Genomic DNA, 18,404 nt, shown 5'->3' with positions numbered 1-18,404 from the left:
CTCCTTCTCAGAACTAGGGTCATCTCCCTCTGACCCAAGAACTTCCTCGTCCTCCCCCTCCGGCTCGGATTCTTCTGAAGAAGACACAGATGGCCGCCGGCCTACGACGCGACAATCTCCTCTGGGCATAGGGAAGTCATCTTCCCCATATAACACCTGCTCGCCATCCGAGTCCAATTCGGGCTTACGAAGCTTTTCCAAAGGAATATCAGGAGCGTGTCTAGCTTTCCTTAAACCGCGATTGTAACCGGTTACGTACATACAGAAGGCTTTCTTAAAAATAGCCGACCCCATCTCAGCAGAAGCTTTATATTCATCAAGATGTTCTTCACAAGCCTCAGCTACAAACACCTTCAATTCAGAAGAATCCTTATAGTCCTGAAGGTGAACCTCACAAGCCTGCTCGATTTTCCTCTTTAGTTCATCAGACTCCTGGTACTCCGCTATACATTGCTCACGCTCCAGCTGAGCCCTGTCTTCAACATGTTTTACTACCTTGAGCAGGGCTGAACACTTACGTTCCAAGGTCCTGACTTCATGGTTCAGCTGTTGGTGGCGAAGGTTGAACTCTTCAGCCGATGAAGCCAGGTCCCTGATACGATCAGAGCTTGTACTCAACTCCTGCTCAAGGACCTCCACCCGAGCTAGGGCCCCTTCCTTCTGAGCTTTCACCTCCTCCAGGTGAACCTGCAGTCCTTCAGAATCAGCCTTTAAGGCCTCATATTGACGTTGGATCTCAGTTTTCTGGCTCACAGCCTCATCTCTCTCTCGAAGGGCCCCCGTCATAGAGGACAGCTGCTTTAAAACCTCTGCACAACGAGCCTCTTCGGCAGCTGCTCTCTCATCAGACTCCTTGAGAACCTTGCGAGTATGAGACAGCTCTGCTTCTAAAGACTTGGTGTGCTCTGCTGTCTCGGCCGCCTTCTCCTCAGCCTTTTTAATGACCTCCAGCGCAGAGTGCAACTCTACCTGGAGGGACTGGGTATGCTCCCGAGCCGCTGCAAGGTTACTCTTGGCGTCACTAGTTGCAGACAAATTTTCATCCAGACGTGCCTCTTCAATCTGACGGTCTACAGACTCCCGCAAGGAGTAATCACGAGCATCCACCTCCATAAAGAGGCCCGTCACCTAGCACAGAATAACAATCGTCAAGAGAAAGAAATAAAGCAAACTAAAAGAGAAGTGGAAAAGTAATTTACCATCAGAAGCATCTCCCTAATCGTCGATCCGAGCTCCTCCCGAGAGCAAGACCGAAAGGACGCTTGTTCCTTGGTAAAACTGGCTAAGAGACCAGTCAGGGCAAGAAGACGCGAATCAGAGGCCTCGATAATTCCGCCGAACATTCGCTCTCTAAGAAGTTCCGCAACAACACTGGCCGGAGACTCAGAGGTAATGTCCGACGCGTTCAGAACGTTGTCAGAAGAAGACAACAAAGGCGTAGCAGAAACACCTTTCCCCTTCCCAATGGGAGGAAGAGCTGGAGAAGAACCTGTGGCAGCCCTGGATTTCTTCCGAGCAGGAGATGGGGAAGATGTTCCGGAAGGGGCTGAGCGCTTATCCCCAGTCTTTAGTGGAATGCCTTCAGAATCCTCAGGCCTAGTTCCCACAGAGGCAGGGGCATTTTGGATAGGAACATCTGGGACATGGTCCTCTATGAGGATGATCTCCATCCCTGTCCCAGAGGCCTCCTTCTCTTTAGTAACGGGGGACTTAGATTTTCCCCCTGACATCCCTTCAGGAGAATGAACAAGACTCGACTCCACTTGTTCAACGACTTGGGTCTGCTCCACAATGGCTAGGGAGGTTTCCCTCGCACCCTCCGAGGAAGTTGGAGTAGATTTAGACCCTTCAGCGGGCTTAAGAGTTGAGCTCGATCCACCATGGCTAGATGGCCGACATGACTTGGTGCCACGCGAGCTTGGTTTAGAAGCCTGAGAAGACGCTTTGGCAGGAGGTCGGCTAACCTTTTTGGAGGAAACAGCTTGAACCACCTCCGCAGCAGCCTCAGCCACTGAACGCCCAGCCGAAAAAGCGTCGAAAACCGCGTGCATATTATCCTGAGACAGGACAAAATTCTTGGGGAGCTTGAGTTCATCCATTTTAACCTCAGAAGCTACAAAAAACACGAAATTATAAAGAGTCAGTATACTTTCTGATATCATGAGCAAAGAAGAAACAGAATCGCTAGACAGAACAATATACCCGTGTCCCGGACATCCCTAAGATTGGACACGAACATACACTTCTCGACGTCATACTTCCTTTCAACGGAAGTCAGTCGAAGCAACCCCACCTGCTCAATAAGGCTCAATTGGGGCAGCTCGTTGCAACCCGGATGGACCTCCTCCCAACTTAGATCCACCTCCCACGATCGGGCGGACTCTAATTTCAGCTCTACCACAAGGAAATTCTCTACCCATCCCTTTATGGAATCCTTGTAGCCCGTGAAAAGAGACAACCCACTACGGGGGGAAAAGTAATAAAAATTCTGAACCGCTCTAACCAAACGGAAAAAAGTGACAAACAGACACGTTGTGGGGGTAAAACCCCAACTCAGGCAGATAGACTCAAAACAGGACAGAAATAAAATCGAATTTGGGGATAACATTCGAGGGGATACCCCGAAGTAATCAAAAACCTCAATAAAGAAAGGGGTGAAAGGAAACGGTAGACCGAAATCTCTCTGTTTGAGAAAGAACACTATACAGCGACCCCTCTGGGGATCAATCAAACCAAGAGGAGGAGGATTAGGAAGGACTATCCTTTCGTTTTGAAATGGCGCTCGAATGAGATACAAAGGAGTATCTAAGAGCCTCTGGGAAATGTGCTTAGTTATGTTGGAAGGAGTAATATGCGACCTAGTGTTAACGACATCGGGGAGCTTTGGACCCTCCATAGAAGAGCAAAGAAGCGTACCTGAAAGCACAATAAGATGGAAGAAACAGAAGAAGTTGCAGGAAAACAGAGAGCAGAAGAGAGCGAGTTTCTTCAGAAGACAGGGAGAATTCGAAGGGAAAGGCAATAATGAGATGAAACGTTATTCTGAGCAGTTTTGTCTTGGAGCGGCGCGATCATTAATTGCTCTCGAAGTTTACCCTCTCAACGGTTAGACAGTAACCGGCGAGAAGGTAAAGGGGTAAGGAGATGACCGCTGGGCTTCTCCACCTCTACAAAGGGCCCGGCCCACGACAATGGCCCATCAGCTGAAGGCCCGCACGTTATTCGCATAAGACAAACAAGTTGTCAAAACCTCAAAACCGAGCTTCAGTCGAATCTCTCCCTCAGGACGACTTGACACACAAAATGCACATCATCACCGCTCAGGCAGTAAAAACTAAGGAAAAAGAGTAAGTCATAGAAAGACCCAAGGAGACAAACAAGGGGAAGCATGATAAAGGTCAGACCAGCCTATCACCTAAGAAGGATCACCATTAAGTAAAGGCCAGGAGCCCAGAACGAAGTGATGAAGACGTCTCAGAATCTTACAAAGTTATGGGTCAAAAGCTCAACCTTTTTTATTAAAAGCAAAGCTCATAGGTCGGTACAACTCGGAAAGAGTAAACTAAAAACTCAGACTGGCTAAATGGATTCCAGGACGGATCAGAGAAAATCATGCATAATAAAGAACAGTTCGGATATGAACGAAAAAATGAAAGTTTCATTACAGCACGTTACAAATACCCACATTAAAGAACAAAAAGCTATCCTTAGAGGATTTACATGACCAGATACATCGTCTATGTTTACATCACTATCACCTATCACTATCCTAGTCTTCGACACAGAGGAACTCTTGAATACGGGAAACGAGCTCAGTAGGTCGGCCGAACCCTGCGTCGTTATTATAGGGGAACTGAACAAGTTGATTCCCATAAGCATGTCTCACTGTTCCCCTATGGACAAACATTCGGTTGCCCAAATGTGATGCACGGTACATTCGAACAAGCTCAGATATTATATGCTGTCCGGATGTCGCGCATGAAAAACATAAGTCTTCGAGTTACGGCCTCAAGAAGATCACAGAGCATATATTCGAAGGCATCGCCGAAAGCTTGACTGAGTGTAGCAGATCTCAGCCTTTCATAATACGGGTACTTCACACCAGAGGGGGTAATAAATTGATCATTTTTGCCACTTCCATTTATATCAAAAGCGGACAACATGGACATCGGGAAAATTTCCTTCTTGAAGGAAGATAAAGTCAAAACAGACCTCTCAGCAGCCCATAGCCTCTTTGGAGCCCGAACAACAACCAAAGGGGGAGGCCAGCCAGACGATCTGGGTAAAACAGTTTCAACGACCTGCCGAATGACTCCACCCACCAACCGCCCTGCTAGAAGGACCTCAGAAGCAACATTCAGACTCCCTCGAGGTAATATTAGATTTTCAAGAGTTTTGGACTGATCCATCTTTATCTCAGGTACTGCAAAAAGTTCCAAACAGAGAAGTCAGGATAATTTTTCGTTAAAATAAAGAAAGCAAGGATAAAGCAAATCCCTGGGGCAGCAAAGCAATGAAGCCTCCGGCTCACCTTAATCTGTGTGAAGAAAACGTCAAATACATCCTTTGCGGAAAAAACAAGAGAATCTCGCTGGAAGGAAAGACTCCTTTTCTCCGACAAAGGGCCTAGAAGTGAAGAAGAGTCCACACTGATATATACTCGAAATCTGAAGTCTTAGCGCAAAGTAACTCTAGACTCCAAGACCACAATGTCAGGATCTTTAACAGATATTCATGGAAAAGGAAAAAGAAGCGCGTCCAGGCAATAATGACAAGAAAGTAAAGAAGAGCAGAGTATTTGAGAGGTAAGGAAAGGCCAGAAAGGGAAAGAGGCAGATAGAATTCAAGAAATGAGGAATGACAAAAAGATGAAAGGGAGTTATGAAGGCATCTGTACGCGAACAGACGCGGTCATAATGGTTCTCGATATTCACCCCCTCGGCAGTCAGAGCAATAACTACCGAGAAGGTGAAGGGGCAATTGATGACCGCTGGATTCCTTCATCCCGGTCCAAGGCCTCGTCTACAACCTAAAGCCCATAAAGTAAAGGCCCACGTACTTGGCACCCAAAGCAGGTCCGGCTCATCCAACTTCCAAGGCCGGGCTCGACCAAGCCTCCTCACCCAGATTGACTCAGTCCGCACAAAACAGGCCCTCTCCTCTCTGGCCCAATTCTCGGCCCGACCCAGTATCCAGAATGACACTCACCAGACAGCCTGGCAAATCTGTTCGAACGTACGCGCAGGGAGAATCAGAGGCCGTTACGCATGGGGTAGGCGCCTGATACCCTCGTACGCCCGAATCTGTATGGCAGAGACGCGTGGCCCAATCCTGGAGAGACCTTTACACGTCACCAGCAAGCAAGACGAAATGGATAAAAGGGGAGTCCCCTCCTCAGAATGTTTAAGCTTTATGATTCAATACAAAAACCCTTGTAAAATCCTATTATATTGGATCTCAGATCATCAGACACATAGTCTTTCTCTTATATAATTAAAATGTATAGAATGAGTTTCGATCTAAACTTTCATACCCATCATATATAACATATCAAATCATGTTCGAGGATTAGTGGGTCATCTAATATCTATCAACAACAACAGTTAAATATGCAATGCATCGTATTCTTAAATCTAATAAGAACAACCTATTCAGATATACATATTATTTATGATACATGAACATACTTAAAACATTTGATTTAATTAAAATAAGAATTTAGTTTAGTTCTACTCACCTCTAGTGGATATCGGCTTCTCATCGAAGCAGTTACTTTACTGCTGACTTTTACGGTCTTTTAAGTCTGATCCTACACAAACGGATTTAAATGAGGGACCAAATATAACTTTTACACTTTAAAAGCTACCCCAAGACACCCTTAAAAGCATATAAGAAACATGTAGCAAACAGAGCAAAGGACTTTCAATAGTAGGTTCAACGGCCTAAAATCCCTTTACAGATCAAGGTACTTGTAGCGGCAAAAAATGGTTGCCTCAAGTGCAGATTCGGCGGCCCAACCTGAATTTTTGCAAAATGTCAAACCCAATTAGGCTTTTGCAACCAACCCTCAAACACACAATCAAACCCACTTAAACGTTTACAAAAGTGCTCAACATCATGTTTAGGGTCTCAAAACAACTTAAAAATAAGAAAATAAGAAAAAGAACCACATGCATCCAAAGAAAGAACTTAATCATGCATAACCACCTAAAAAGCATACTCAACCATAAAAATTAGCCTTTTAGGAGATTAAATTAGCGTGCATTCTAAATCACCCTTAAAAGCAACATGCATTCCCAAAAGGAGGTATAAAAGAAGTCGATTATCGAAAAGGAATAAACTTACTTTAGGAAAAACTACTTTTAAAGAGAAATTGAGGGTGAGGAGGGATGATTTGATAAACTTCCAAAACTCGTATTCAATTTTAGAACTTCAAAATACAAATAATTTTCTTTTAAGTGTGAGTAAATTTAATATAAAAAAAGAAAGGAAGAAAATACAAAGGTTAAAGCTCACCTCTATCCGAAATGGAGAGAAAATTCTCTCTTCATTTCGGGTTGGTGATTTTTTATGAAATATATTTTTCTAAACTACTAAAAATTTATTTTATAAAAATTTATTTTATAAAAATTTATTTTATAAAAATTTATTTTACGTTTAGCTTTGAGATTTCAGATTTCAATGTAAATATAATAGAAAATTTAAAATTTCAATACGTACAAACGTAGCAGCAACTCTTAACTTAAGTTTATTTTTGATTGAGAAGTTATAATGGTACCCTTAGATATAAGGTTAATTAAGGCCAATTTTTTCTTTTACTATGACGTGTCTAGTGGCCCATTGGTTAATAATGGATAGGGCACTTGCCTTATTAAGTAGACAAAGGCATATGCTCTCTAATTTTAATTTAAAATATGGATAAAAATTCTTCAATTTTTTTAAATGGTTTATTGTGACAAAATTAGAACTCGTAGATTAAAATGTAAAAGCAAACAAAAATCATGATCTAAATTGCTATTAGGCCTATTACTGTTATTTTGCCTTTATTTTTTTATTAAACATAAATTTCAACTAAGTATGCATTTGAATTGAATATATATCGAAATGAATCTTTAAAATAAAAGAAAATGTTAGAATATAATATAAAGAAAAGTTAGAAATAATCAAATAAGAATTCTTGAATGAATGAATATTGAAGGGGAAAATGAGTTCTAGGATATAATAAAGCCAGCCAGCCAGCATGCATCATGTCCTCAAGAGTCGTCCTGAAGGCGTTTTGCTACTAAAATGAAACCCATTCAAGCATGCACGGATGAGTTTTGCATTGTATTCGCTGCATGTTCACATGAAATTAATACAAATATCTCTTTCTTCTCATTCTTTTGCAGTTTCTATTTCCTATAAGCAGAAATTTTTGGAAGAAAATTTAGAACATAATTGGAAGGTAAACAAAATTATTGTTGGCGAAGCGAGGAGAGTAGTGCATCCTGCAAGGAACTGTCTCTCTGCATGGCAGCTTTGAACTCGTCGAAGGTGACTTTTCCATCGCTGTTGGCATCCATTAGATCAAATATTTCATCCAGTTTTCCAGGTTCTGTGATATCTGCAGGAAGGCAATCCTCTGGCAAAGCCTGTTCAATAAATTAATTGTTTTTCATCTTATTTTTCAAGCATTTATAACATCAAATCAAGCAATAGAGATTAGAGGAAGTGACTTTACCCTGAGTAGGGATGCCACTTCTTCCTTTGTGATGCATCCAGATCTGTCCGTGTCATACATCTTTCGCCCCACAATTGCAAATGCCATAATTAGCTTAGCTGGGTATCTTGCTCAGTAGCCTTTAAAGAATTTTTTTTTACATACATATAGGGACTAATGGTGTAGATTTACTAAACTGTATGGAGATTCCTATACAAATTAATTAAAATAAATTTCTTTTGATTAAATTAATGAGTTGGTCAGTTGCTTTTCATTTGAATCAGCTGGTTCTGCTCAGCCCCATCCAGGTATGAGAATTAAATTACTTACCACATGTTATTATTTTGCTTTACACAAGTAATAGTTGCAGAATATCTTTAGGAAACTTTAGAAATGATATGTGTTGGCGTATGATTTCTGCATTTGGATAAGACAACAGAAAGAGAATATTGCACCTGGAAGCAGAGTCTAAGAGCAGCATCTCCCTGAGAGTTCCTCAGGCTAGAGAACCCACAAAGGATCTCTCTCATGTCAACTGTTCCATCACGATTGTTGTCAAAGAGATCGAAGATGCGTGGTGCTAGAGGAATTAGCGACGACATCTTCATTGCCTTGAGCACCTCTTCAAATTCTGATAAAGTAGCATTGTCACCTTTTGCACATCTGAACTTGGCCAGCATAAATTCTTTAATTAGAAACCCAAAGTCTTGCCATTTCAATACTAAATAGTAGAAGATAATCAGCTTGGAGCACTCACAGTTTTGTAAAATGTAGTCTGAGATTCTCAATTTCTTCTTCTTTAAGGTCATGCGAGCCAAGTAAAGATTTTAACTTTTTGGTTCTCAAAAAAATTGTGCTGCTCCACACGCTAGCTATTGCTGCAGCTCGGAGTTTGCGACGTGCATTGAAACTCTGCAGCCTTGTCATGATCTCAGGGTCCATTTGTTCCTCTTTCGCCAATTCACCCATCACCCATGGATGATTCAGAACCTGTGATGACCTCCAGTAGAATGGATGTTGTGTTATATTAAATGTATTGGAATATACTGAATTTATATGAATCTGTAATATAAATATATAGATTTTTTTATAGATTTTACGATAATTTTATATTATGAGTTTATATAAATAAATCTAATCTAAGTAATAATAATCGATAGAGATAAGAGCAAATGTTAGTGTTTTGTGTGTTACATCTAAAGCACTGGGTCTCCTAGTAGGATCAACTTGTAAGAGATCAGTAATCAATTGCTTTGCTGAAGAAGTAATATTCTTCCAAGTCTTCTCGTAAAAACTGAATTCACCCTGCTCACCCAAATCAAAAGAACTTAAGAAACTATTAGAATTTTGAAATCAGAAAAACTTAAATCACAGCAAGCATACGGCAATTATCATTTGTTGCTTCTGCCGGTTTGACTGTCCGATGAATGGTGGATACCTGGAAAAAAATATTAACTAACAAAATTAAATAAAAACGAAAAGAAAAGAAAATTTGAGTTAGAGCAGAAAATTAACTACTCACCCAGAGAGAAGAATGTACATGATTACTCCCAAAGACCACATATCGCTTTTAGAACTTATTCTGCCTTGAGAAAGAGCCTCTGGTGAAACGTAGTCAATAGAACCAAACAACCCAACAACTGGATCTGTGAATTCCTCCGCAGAACTCAATCCAAAGTCCATGATTTTCAAAGTAGAGTCTTCTCTTTCATTCAAGAAAAGACAATTCTCCGGTTTCAAATCCCTGTGTACGATATTGGCTCTGTGAAGCGCATCTAATCCTTTTGCAATCTGCCTAACAACTGTTGCTGCTTCAATCTCCGAGTATCTATCCCGAGCTACGATCCGATCAAATAGCTCGCCGCCAGAGCAAAGCTCTAACACAAGGTGGACGCCGTTTTGATCCTCGTAGACGTCATAAAGGTCAATCACATTAGGATGAGGTGAAACGTTTTCAACTATCTTTCTCATGACCAAGATCTCATTCGTCAGCAACGCATCCGATATGGAAACTTGCTTCCATGTCGGAAAGTTGCTGCGAGGAGTTCCTGAAGGACTTAGTCTTCTGAGTGTCTTGATGGCTACATGATGACTTGTCTCTCCACTCTTCCTTACGCCCTTTCTCACAACTGAGAATCCACCTCTCCCAAGAATTTCAGAAACTTCATATTCATCTGAAAGTTTTCTAGTTTTCTGTCCCATGGAAGGAGTTTTCCAGGAAACAACCAGAAAGAAAAGGAATCTTGAAGACTTCAGAATATGTAGAGAAATTCAGATGGGAAATCAGAAAGGTTGAAACGCGGATTGGTATTAATGACATCAACCTAATATTAAATTTGCATTAGTTTATAGCATATAATATGAAGAGAAATTCAGATGGGAACAAAGGGAATAATCACAAGAATAAGAGCTGAGGAAGAAAGAGACAATGAAAGAGTCAACTAGCCCTTAGTATATTTTATTTTCGAAAACTCTAAATCCTATTTATTTCTAAAGCATTGATTATTTGGTTCCACTTTAGGAATAACATTTGTTTTTATAGAGATTAAAACTCGGGAAGAATACATCTCATTATCCTATACTATCATCTTTATAAGAAGGACATGTAATTTGATTTGTTGTTGATGACCGTTTGGTTTTCTAAGCCTGCGGGCAAGGTCGGATCCTAAAAAAGAACACAAACTCAAAACCCATAAGGTCATTCTCAAGCAAATCGATCCACTATCACCAATCCTAGCCCCAGTGATGTGACAGAAAATAAGGGAAGCGAGCCCATTTATTTTGCAGTCTGCCCGCATGCACGCTGAAAAGAATTAAATGGCTGTCTGGCGTGAAGAGGAGCTCTTGCGCATCCGTATGTACGAATCTGAGTGACAGAGACGTTATTAACAGAGACCAATAGCATTAACAGAAAAGCGATTAGACGTTATTAATAGATAAAAGGAAAAAAAATAAAATGAAGGAACGTCTTCTTTCCTAACTAAACTTACATACTATATGGCCATTAGCATCGCAAGGACCTGGTGCAAAACTGTATTAATATTGTCATACGTGGATGCTAATGTGGCATAGAATATTATTTTTTAATCTAATGCGGGGTAGTAGTTGGTTTTTAAATGGACTAAATGTAATAAAAAATTATAAAAATTAAAAATTATTTCACCAATATGAATTACGCTTTTATGAATACAACTATAAAAATAAAAAAAAAATAAAAACTTTTTATTTTTTTCACACACAAAAGTGAGATTGTTTGTGTATATAGTTTCTAACAATATCCACATAATCGAAAAACCTTAAATTTAAAATAACTCTTGCAGACAGAAAAACTTTTGTTTCTAATGATATCCATAGATTGGGATGCTAATAAGCTATCCTTGCAGGCAGAATAACCCTTGCACAATCAAGTATTTCAGCAATTCCTAATAATCCAATTTAAATTTTAAAGTAAATAGTAATTTTATTGTTTAAATTAATTTAAAATTAATAAAATTTAAATTTTTTAATATTTAAATTTGGAAGTGGATGATGATTTTATAATTCAATTTAAATTTTAAAATAGATTATAATTTTAATATTTAAATTGATTTGAAAATTAATAAAAATTAATTTTTTGATATAAAATTATTAAAATAACAGATTTAAATATTAAATAATTTGGAAAAGAGAATAAAACATTATTTTGATAATATAAAATTATTAGATAACAAGCATTATATTTAAATTTTAAAATAAATATTAATAATTTTAAAAAATATAAAACAATAATTTTAATAATATAAAACTATTAGATAATATTTTTTTAATTACTATTAGTTTTATTAAATTTTAAATTTAGTAAATGAATATTTGAAATATGTATACATGGTAAAAATCAAAATTTTAAAATAAAATTATTAAAATAAAATTTAATTTTGATAGTAATAAATTATTAGATAACATATTCAAATTTCCTAAAAAATTACAATTTCTATTGTTAAAAAAAAGAGACTTATTGAGTTTGATAAGATAATAAATTATTTATTTTATCTCTCAATTTATTAACTTTTTCACAGTTTATATAACATATTAATTGATATAAAGATTAGTCTCTATTTTTTTACGTAAAATATTATCATTGTTAAATTTATTAGTATTAAGTAATAGTTTTATTAAATTTAATAATAATTTAAAATTTATTAGTTTAACTTATTAAAAATAATTAATTCTGATTTATTAAAAGATGATAAATATTAAATAATTTTAATAATAATAATAATAATTAAATAGTAAAATTAATTGTCAACAAATATATTCAAGTATTAAATAATTAAAGATAACATTAAAATATTAAAATATTAAGATAATGTTAAAATATTACATAATAAATTAAATTTTAAAAATATAACAACTAGTATAAATCTATCATAAATATTAGCACTTTTTTCTTTATTTTTTTAAATTGATAAATTCGTTTATGAAAAATAAAAACATGAAGTATCGATTCTACGATCTTTTTAGTTATTGCTTTATAAAATTAAATTTTAAAAATATTATAAAAAATTTAATAAAGTAAAATTAATGTAAAGGAATACCGAAAGTTAAACTATACAAATTTAAATTTAATTTACGCCAGTAATATTTAAATTTGTCTTTAATTTAATTAAAAATTAATTTAAACTATTCGAATTGATTTCAAATATAATTACTATTATTTAAATAAAATTTGAATTTATTTAGTATTATATATTTTAATTAATAATTTATTTAAAAATAATTTTTATTAATAATTTTTATTTAATAAATTTAATATTTTTAAAAAATATTTAAATTTTAATTTTTAAAATTATTGTAAAATATATTTTATATTAATTAATTATTTATATAAATAAATTTAATAGTGAATATCCTATACATTCGATTTGAATTCGATTAGAACTTACTCGCTATTATGTTTTAAGCTCGAATCCATCCTGAATCCGATCTGATTATAACTATAAAAATTTATTAAAATTCTGTCGAATTAAATATTCAAAAATATTTTATTAATTACCATCTCTAATAACAAAATAAACTATTAAATTAAATAACTAGTTAAATTTAATATTTTAAATATAATTTAATTTTAAATAAAAATCAATTTAAATTAAAATAATAATAATTTTTATATGATTTTTAGAAAAAAAAATTAAATGTCATTCTTTTCATATATTATTTTTATATTATTTTCCATTATTCCCTCAAAGAAAAAAAAAAAAAAAAAAAAAAAAAAAGGAGCGGTCGGTTCCGTTCTTTTGGCTTTAGCCTAAAGAAAACGCTAGCCTCTGCGTCTACCACATCCCCATTCCTCAACTCGGTCGTATCTTAGTTGAAGAAGAGTGCCACCGAGGACACCTCTGTTCTTTGCCTGGTTCTATCCAAGCTGATCGTCTCATATCTGATTGGACTACGTTTGCTCTCTCTGTAAGCGAATGACTGGATTCAATTTTTGTTTTAAATCTTAATTAATTTACTTGTAATTTTTGAAATCTTGGGACTGTTTTTTTAATTATTTTTTTAATTTTAAAACCCTAGATCCAATAGTTAATTTGCATTGATTTGTATTGATAAATTTATATCTATGATTTTCTAGTTATTTGAGGACTGGATTTACACTTGGGTAACTTCTTTTTGATGTTCTGGGTATGATTTTAATCGGTAAAGGACCATCATTGCCCTTTACGAATGAGATTTGGCTTCTGAACTTGAAAATTGTTCTAGATATATTTTTATTGGTGATGTAATTCTCTTTCAACAAATACAACTCAGATTCTACAAATAGGCTTAGATACACGTGCACACATGAAAATATATGATTTTAGTAAATTCTTCATGAAAGAAATGAAAGAATCATTTTATAGACAAACAGTAAAAACAAGGAACGACTTTTGGTTTTTATTTACTTATTTTTATAGAATGAAAAACTATAATCTTCCAATGGCTTAATGGGCCTTTTTTTTTTCATCTTAAATCTGAAAGATTTCCTGTATGTTTCATGGGTAAGTTCATGTGAAAACTTATCATGAGTATCCAATCAAAATTTTAGGTTCTCATTCTTTGTTTAAATTGGCACTTCGTTTGTCTTTCTATGTAAATGAACTCAAATGCAAAGTTTTTGCTCTTTCAAGGGTCTAAACTCTAAAGTAATGAACTTTCTTTTATATGATTAAATATTGTGAATTATGTGTCATTTACCCCCGTTTGGCAAGTAAAAACTTGCAAGAATTCAATTCAATTCAATTTTTTTTTTTTTATCAATTCTCATATTTGGAAATATAATAAGCGAATAACTCAATTCTTTTTAACTTGGAGGAATTGAATTCATTTTAAAAGAAATTGAAATTATGCAAAAAAAGTGTGATTGTGTGCTTTCTTTTCTTGCACATGATTTATTCCAAACAAAGCCTAAAGGAATTAAGTTGATTGTGTTTCATTTAATTTTGTTGGAGCTACATTGGTTCAATGAAAACTTGATGTTTTTTGAGCGTATGGGCTATGCATTCTATTGGATGAAAGGGTGCATAAGGAAAATAGTGATGTATACTTATCTCTTCTATATTTTTAATTTATCAGTTGTAATATATAATTTGAAACCTATCTTGACCTGTATAGGGTGTGCAAGAAGGTTGAGCTCCTGATTGGTGTATATCAACAATTACAAAATGGTATGCTTTACTTTGATTGTAATCTTTAATCAACATTTGGTCGTAATGAATAATCAAATGATTTACAACTTCTTGACATTAATGTGGAACTAGTTTCAAATAGAGCTAAATGGAAAAAAAAAAAAAAAGAAAAATCCATAAAGTCCTAGTATGCTCAAAAGAGAGAACTAAGTCACTTTAGATCCAAAGGTTTGCAATAATTCAGTATATTGTGAAATTAATCAACATAAAGTTGGACATGTAGACATGCATTTGCAAGTATATATCAAAGTAGGATTAGGTTTATTTGCTGCATTGTTGCCATGTGGAATCAGGCACTGCATGCTTTGCTGGTATTTCTGCTGTTACAATTGAATTTCTCGTGCAGCAATGGGCTTCCTGCCATTTTTGGTGGTATTTTTTTTCTGGGGTGGGGGGGGGGGGTGGTGGTGGTGGTGGTGATGTGTTTATTATGATCATAATTATTATTAGTGATTACCTTTCATTATACTCTATTATGTTGATTGTGGCGTAGCAGTTTTTTGATGGATATGGATATCATGGAACGTCATTTGAGCAGACATATCGATGTTACCCTGCTTCATTTATTGAAAAGGTTGGTTTGCTTTTTCTCTGGTTTGCTCAATTAATGGGATTTTTAGACACTATTAAATAATTTTTAATAAAAAGCAAAAGATGCTTATTGATTCTTAATAAAATGGTTAAGATCCATTGAAGACTCTTCAATGGGGTTTTAAAGTTTATGCTTCTGTCATTGTATCTAGTCCTCTAGTGAGGCATAAATATAGATTGGAGAAGTTTTATGCTTTTTCCGCATCCCTCCCTCCTAAAAACACAGATGGACAGACAGACACACGAAAAAGGTAGGAAAAAAACAAAGATGGAAAAAGGGGAGGTGTTGTTCTTACGAACTAATTATGCATGGACCTATGCTCAATACTGCTCAAGCTTTTATCTTCACTGATCATGCAAGACTTTATTATAATAATCTCATTCTCTTTGCTGATTTTTTTTTCCTGCCGTGCAGCCCCAAATTGAAAGTGGTGATAAAAGTAAGTTTATAAAGTCGTATACTTTTAGTTCTAACTATTTACGACTCTTCTGCATCTTTATTTTTATATTGTTTTTGTTTCTGTGTCTGTTGTGCAGTTATAATGCCTCCCTCAGCCCTTGATCGCCTTGGTGAGTTGTTTTAGTTGATGGTTTTACAATTGCATTTTTCAAGGGTATTTTCAATTATTTTGGTTTTGCAAGGAATCATGACTTGCAGGTCTAGAATGCTAATATTGGATGCAATTGTGCAGCTTCCTTGCATATTGATTATCCAATGTTGTTTGAGCTCCGTAATGATGCAGCTGAGCGGGTCTCTCACTGTGGGGTGCTGGAGTTTATTGCAGAAGAAGGAATGATTTACATGCCATATTGGGTAAGCATTGAATATATATATATATATATATATATATATATATAGTTTTGCATATAGCTGTGGCACATTTAAGTTTGGTTCTCAGTTTCAACATGGCCTTCATTCCTGATTTGGTGAAACTTCGCTCAGATGATGGAGAACCTCCTCTTACAAGAGGGAGATATAGTGCGAGTGAAAAATGTGACTCTTCCAAAGGGAACATATGTTAAATTACAACCTCACACAAAGGACTTCTTGGATATATCAAATCCAAAAGCTATGTGAGTTTATGTTCTCACCTTCAATTTGTTATTACTGAGAGATACATTCATACTTCTTGTTCTTGTTGTGATTCTGTTGGGGCTGTTGACTGTTAAAAGTATGGATGTGAATCCACCTGACAAATGAACTCACCAACCTTTGGGAGGAAGCGCAGACCAAAAAACCAAAAAAAAAAACCTTTGGGAGGAGGCAGAGGAAGATGCATTAGAATTTTCCCTTGCTAATTCAATTTGGATTTTTTGAGAATTCACAATCCAATGCCCAGTAATTGATCTTTTCGTAATATTCTGACATTCTCTATGATGTTCTATAACCAAAACACAATTTTCATGGTATTTTCTTTGTTCTGTCTCCAAGGTGTCTCTTCTTTATGTTTTGACTAAATTTTCCATGCAGCCTGGAAACAACATTAAGGAATTATTCCTGCTTAACAACTGGAGACAGCATCATGGTGGCGTATAACAACAAAAAGTATTACATTGATATTATTGAAACAAGACCTTCAAATGCAATAAGTATCATTGAGACAGACTGCGAAGTAGATTTTGCACCTCCTCTAGATTACAAGGAACCTGAAAAACCTGCTGTGTCTATTCCTAAAAACAAGGCAACTTCTCAAGGTGCATGTTTCTCTGAACTTCTTTTGTAGTGTCATTATCTGGTTTCTTGCCTGTTACCAAGTTTTTCTGTATTGCAATATGAATTCCTGTGATGTAATCTTCAATTTGTTTTTGTTATTTTATTCTTAAAAAAGTGCAATGGATGTGGACTCTTCATACAAGCTTAGATTTGTTGCGCGCTCATCTGTGGGATTTTCCAGGCCTTTTGCATTGGTCTCTGGAATGTGGAAATGTTGAAGTGGTAGCGTAGAATGATCATTAACATGTTCTCTCGTTTTGGAACAAGTAACTTCTTGTGTAATTTGGTATTCTTCTGTCCACAAAATGAACACGTATAAAAGCACAAAGCATACCTGGGTTCAAGGTGCAGTTGAAATGTCATTCTCCAACCAGGCACCTCGGTTCCCTGTCGTTCCCTGTTCTTTTCTTTCTCTTTTTTCTTTGAGGATTTTACAAAAACCTCCCAGATGTTAGGCAAACAGGTTTATCACTGCTGTTTGGAATTTCGTAGCACGGAATGATCATTGACATGTTCTCTTGTTTTGGTACAAATAACTAGTGGAATTTGTTATTCTTCTGTCCACAAAATGAACACAAGTTTAAAAGCACAAAGCAACCTGGGTGCAAGGTGCAGTTGAAATGTCATTCTCCAACTAGGCACCTCTGTTCACTGTCATTCCCTGTTGTTTTCTCTCTCTTTTTTCTTTGAGTATTTTACAAATATCTCCCAGATGTTAGGCAAACAGGTTGTGCCTGGTCATGTCTTTATTAACTTTGCAATAGGTAGAACGGAGATCTTGTATTGCTGCATTGAATTCTTGAATCTTATAATGATTCGGGATTTTGATTTGCAAGTTGAAAGTCCTCATCTGTTAATTCTTTTCTATTTTATGATCCAAACTGCTACTTTTATTCCTGCAGTTGAAGAGGATCCTGCCGAGACTGAACCAAAATTCAGTCCTTTTACTGGAGTAGGGAGACGTTTGGATGGGAAACCTTTGAAGCCCCAACCTGGACCAGTGCCTTTACAGGGGTCCAAAGACAAGGAACCAGCTGTTGCCAATGGTAGGGGACAGCATTCTGTGGGATCTAGTTCAGAAAATACTTCTCGACAGTCTCAAGGAAAACTTGTTTTTGGTTCGAATGTCAGCCGTGCTTCCAAGGAAACACAGAAGGTTCCTAAAACTTCATTTTTAATAAAATTGCTGTTATTCACCCAGCCAACAGAAATAGATGTTGACCACAGAACTGCTAACCGTTTGTTCTTTGATTGTGCAGGAAGCTGGAAAAGAGGTGAAACAAGAACAAAGTGAAAAGAAAGAAGAACCAAAGTTCCAGCCTTTCACTGGAAAAAAGTACTCATTGAAGGGTTGATTGTATCGTCCAACTATTTATACATTTGACTTGCTATGCTTTGGCATTCCTTGCTGGACCAGGTAGAAACACTAGAAATTATATGTTTATATGGGATGATGTATTATTGAAGGATGGAACTTTGGGTTCCAAAGCGAAGCAACCAGTAACATACGCTTGTTTGACATGATTGTCGAGCTTCCAGGGGACTCATATGTCCATGCTGCACAGTTGATCATTTGAGTCTGCCAACCACCATCATGATTTAACCCAGATAAGATTTTGCAATATCTATTTTAGCATGAGGAGCTGTTGCAATCGTTTTTTCCTTTCTAATTGAAAAAAAAAGAAAAAGAAAAAGA

The 18,404-nt window shown here is 36.2% G+C and overlaps 2 protein-coding genes across 3 annotated transcripts; one reads left to right on the top strand and one right to left on the bottom strand.

The window, feature by feature from the left end:
- Nucleotides 1-7,260: 7,260 nt before the first annotated feature.
- Nucleotides 7,261-10,042, bottom strand: LOC110624655 (calcium and calcium/calmodulin-dependent serine/threonine-protein kinase). The gene is made up of 7 exons (XM_021769876.2): nt 9,222-10,042; nt 9,083-9,137; nt 8,894-9,004; nt 8,457-8,689; nt 8,155-8,362; nt 7,721-7,780; nt 7,261-7,631 (listed from the first exon to the last, which is right to left on the bottom strand). The coding sequence occupies exons 1-7, from the start codon at nt 9,899-9,901 to the stop codon at nt 7,455-7,457; spliced, it is 1,524 nt and encodes a 507-aa protein (XP_021625568.1). The 5' UTR covers nt 9,902-10,042; the 3' UTR covers nt 7,261-7,454.
- Nucleotides 10,043-12,960: 2,918 nt separating this feature from the next.
- Nucleotides 12,961-18,229, top strand: LOC110625150 (ubiquitin fusion degradation protein 1 homolog). Of its 2 annotated transcripts, none has more exons than XM_043961236.1 (10): nt 12,961-13,141; nt 14,330-14,382; nt 14,897-14,977; nt 15,410-15,434; nt 15,532-15,564; nt 15,687-15,808; nt 15,938-16,068; nt 16,466-16,689; nt 17,611-17,864; nt 17,968-18,229. In XM_043961236.1, exons 2-10 carry the CDS (start codon nt 14,380-14,382, stop codon nt 18,061-18,063), a joined length of 969 nt encoding a protein of 322 aa, XP_043817171.1. In that variant the 5' UTR covers nt 12,961-13,141; nt 14,330-14,379; the 3' UTR covers nt 18,064-18,229. The 2 variants fall into 2 exon arrangements, with proteins under 2 accessions (XP_043817171.1, XP_043817172.1); XM_043961237.1 differs by having other exon boundaries at nt 12,963-13,141; nt 14,900-14,977.
- The last annotated feature ends 175 nt before the right edge of the window (nt 18,230-18,404 follow it).

Source organism: Manihot esculenta, chromosome 10 (assembly GCF_001659605.2).
Source record: "Manihot esculenta cultivar AM560-2 chromosome 10, M.esculenta_v8, whole genome shotgun sequence".
Taxonomy (NCBI): domain Eukaryota; kingdom Viridiplantae; phylum Streptophyta; class Magnoliopsida; order Malpighiales; family Euphorbiaceae; genus Manihot; species Manihot esculenta.
This window is presented reverse-complemented; position numbering and strand designations above follow the sequence as displayed.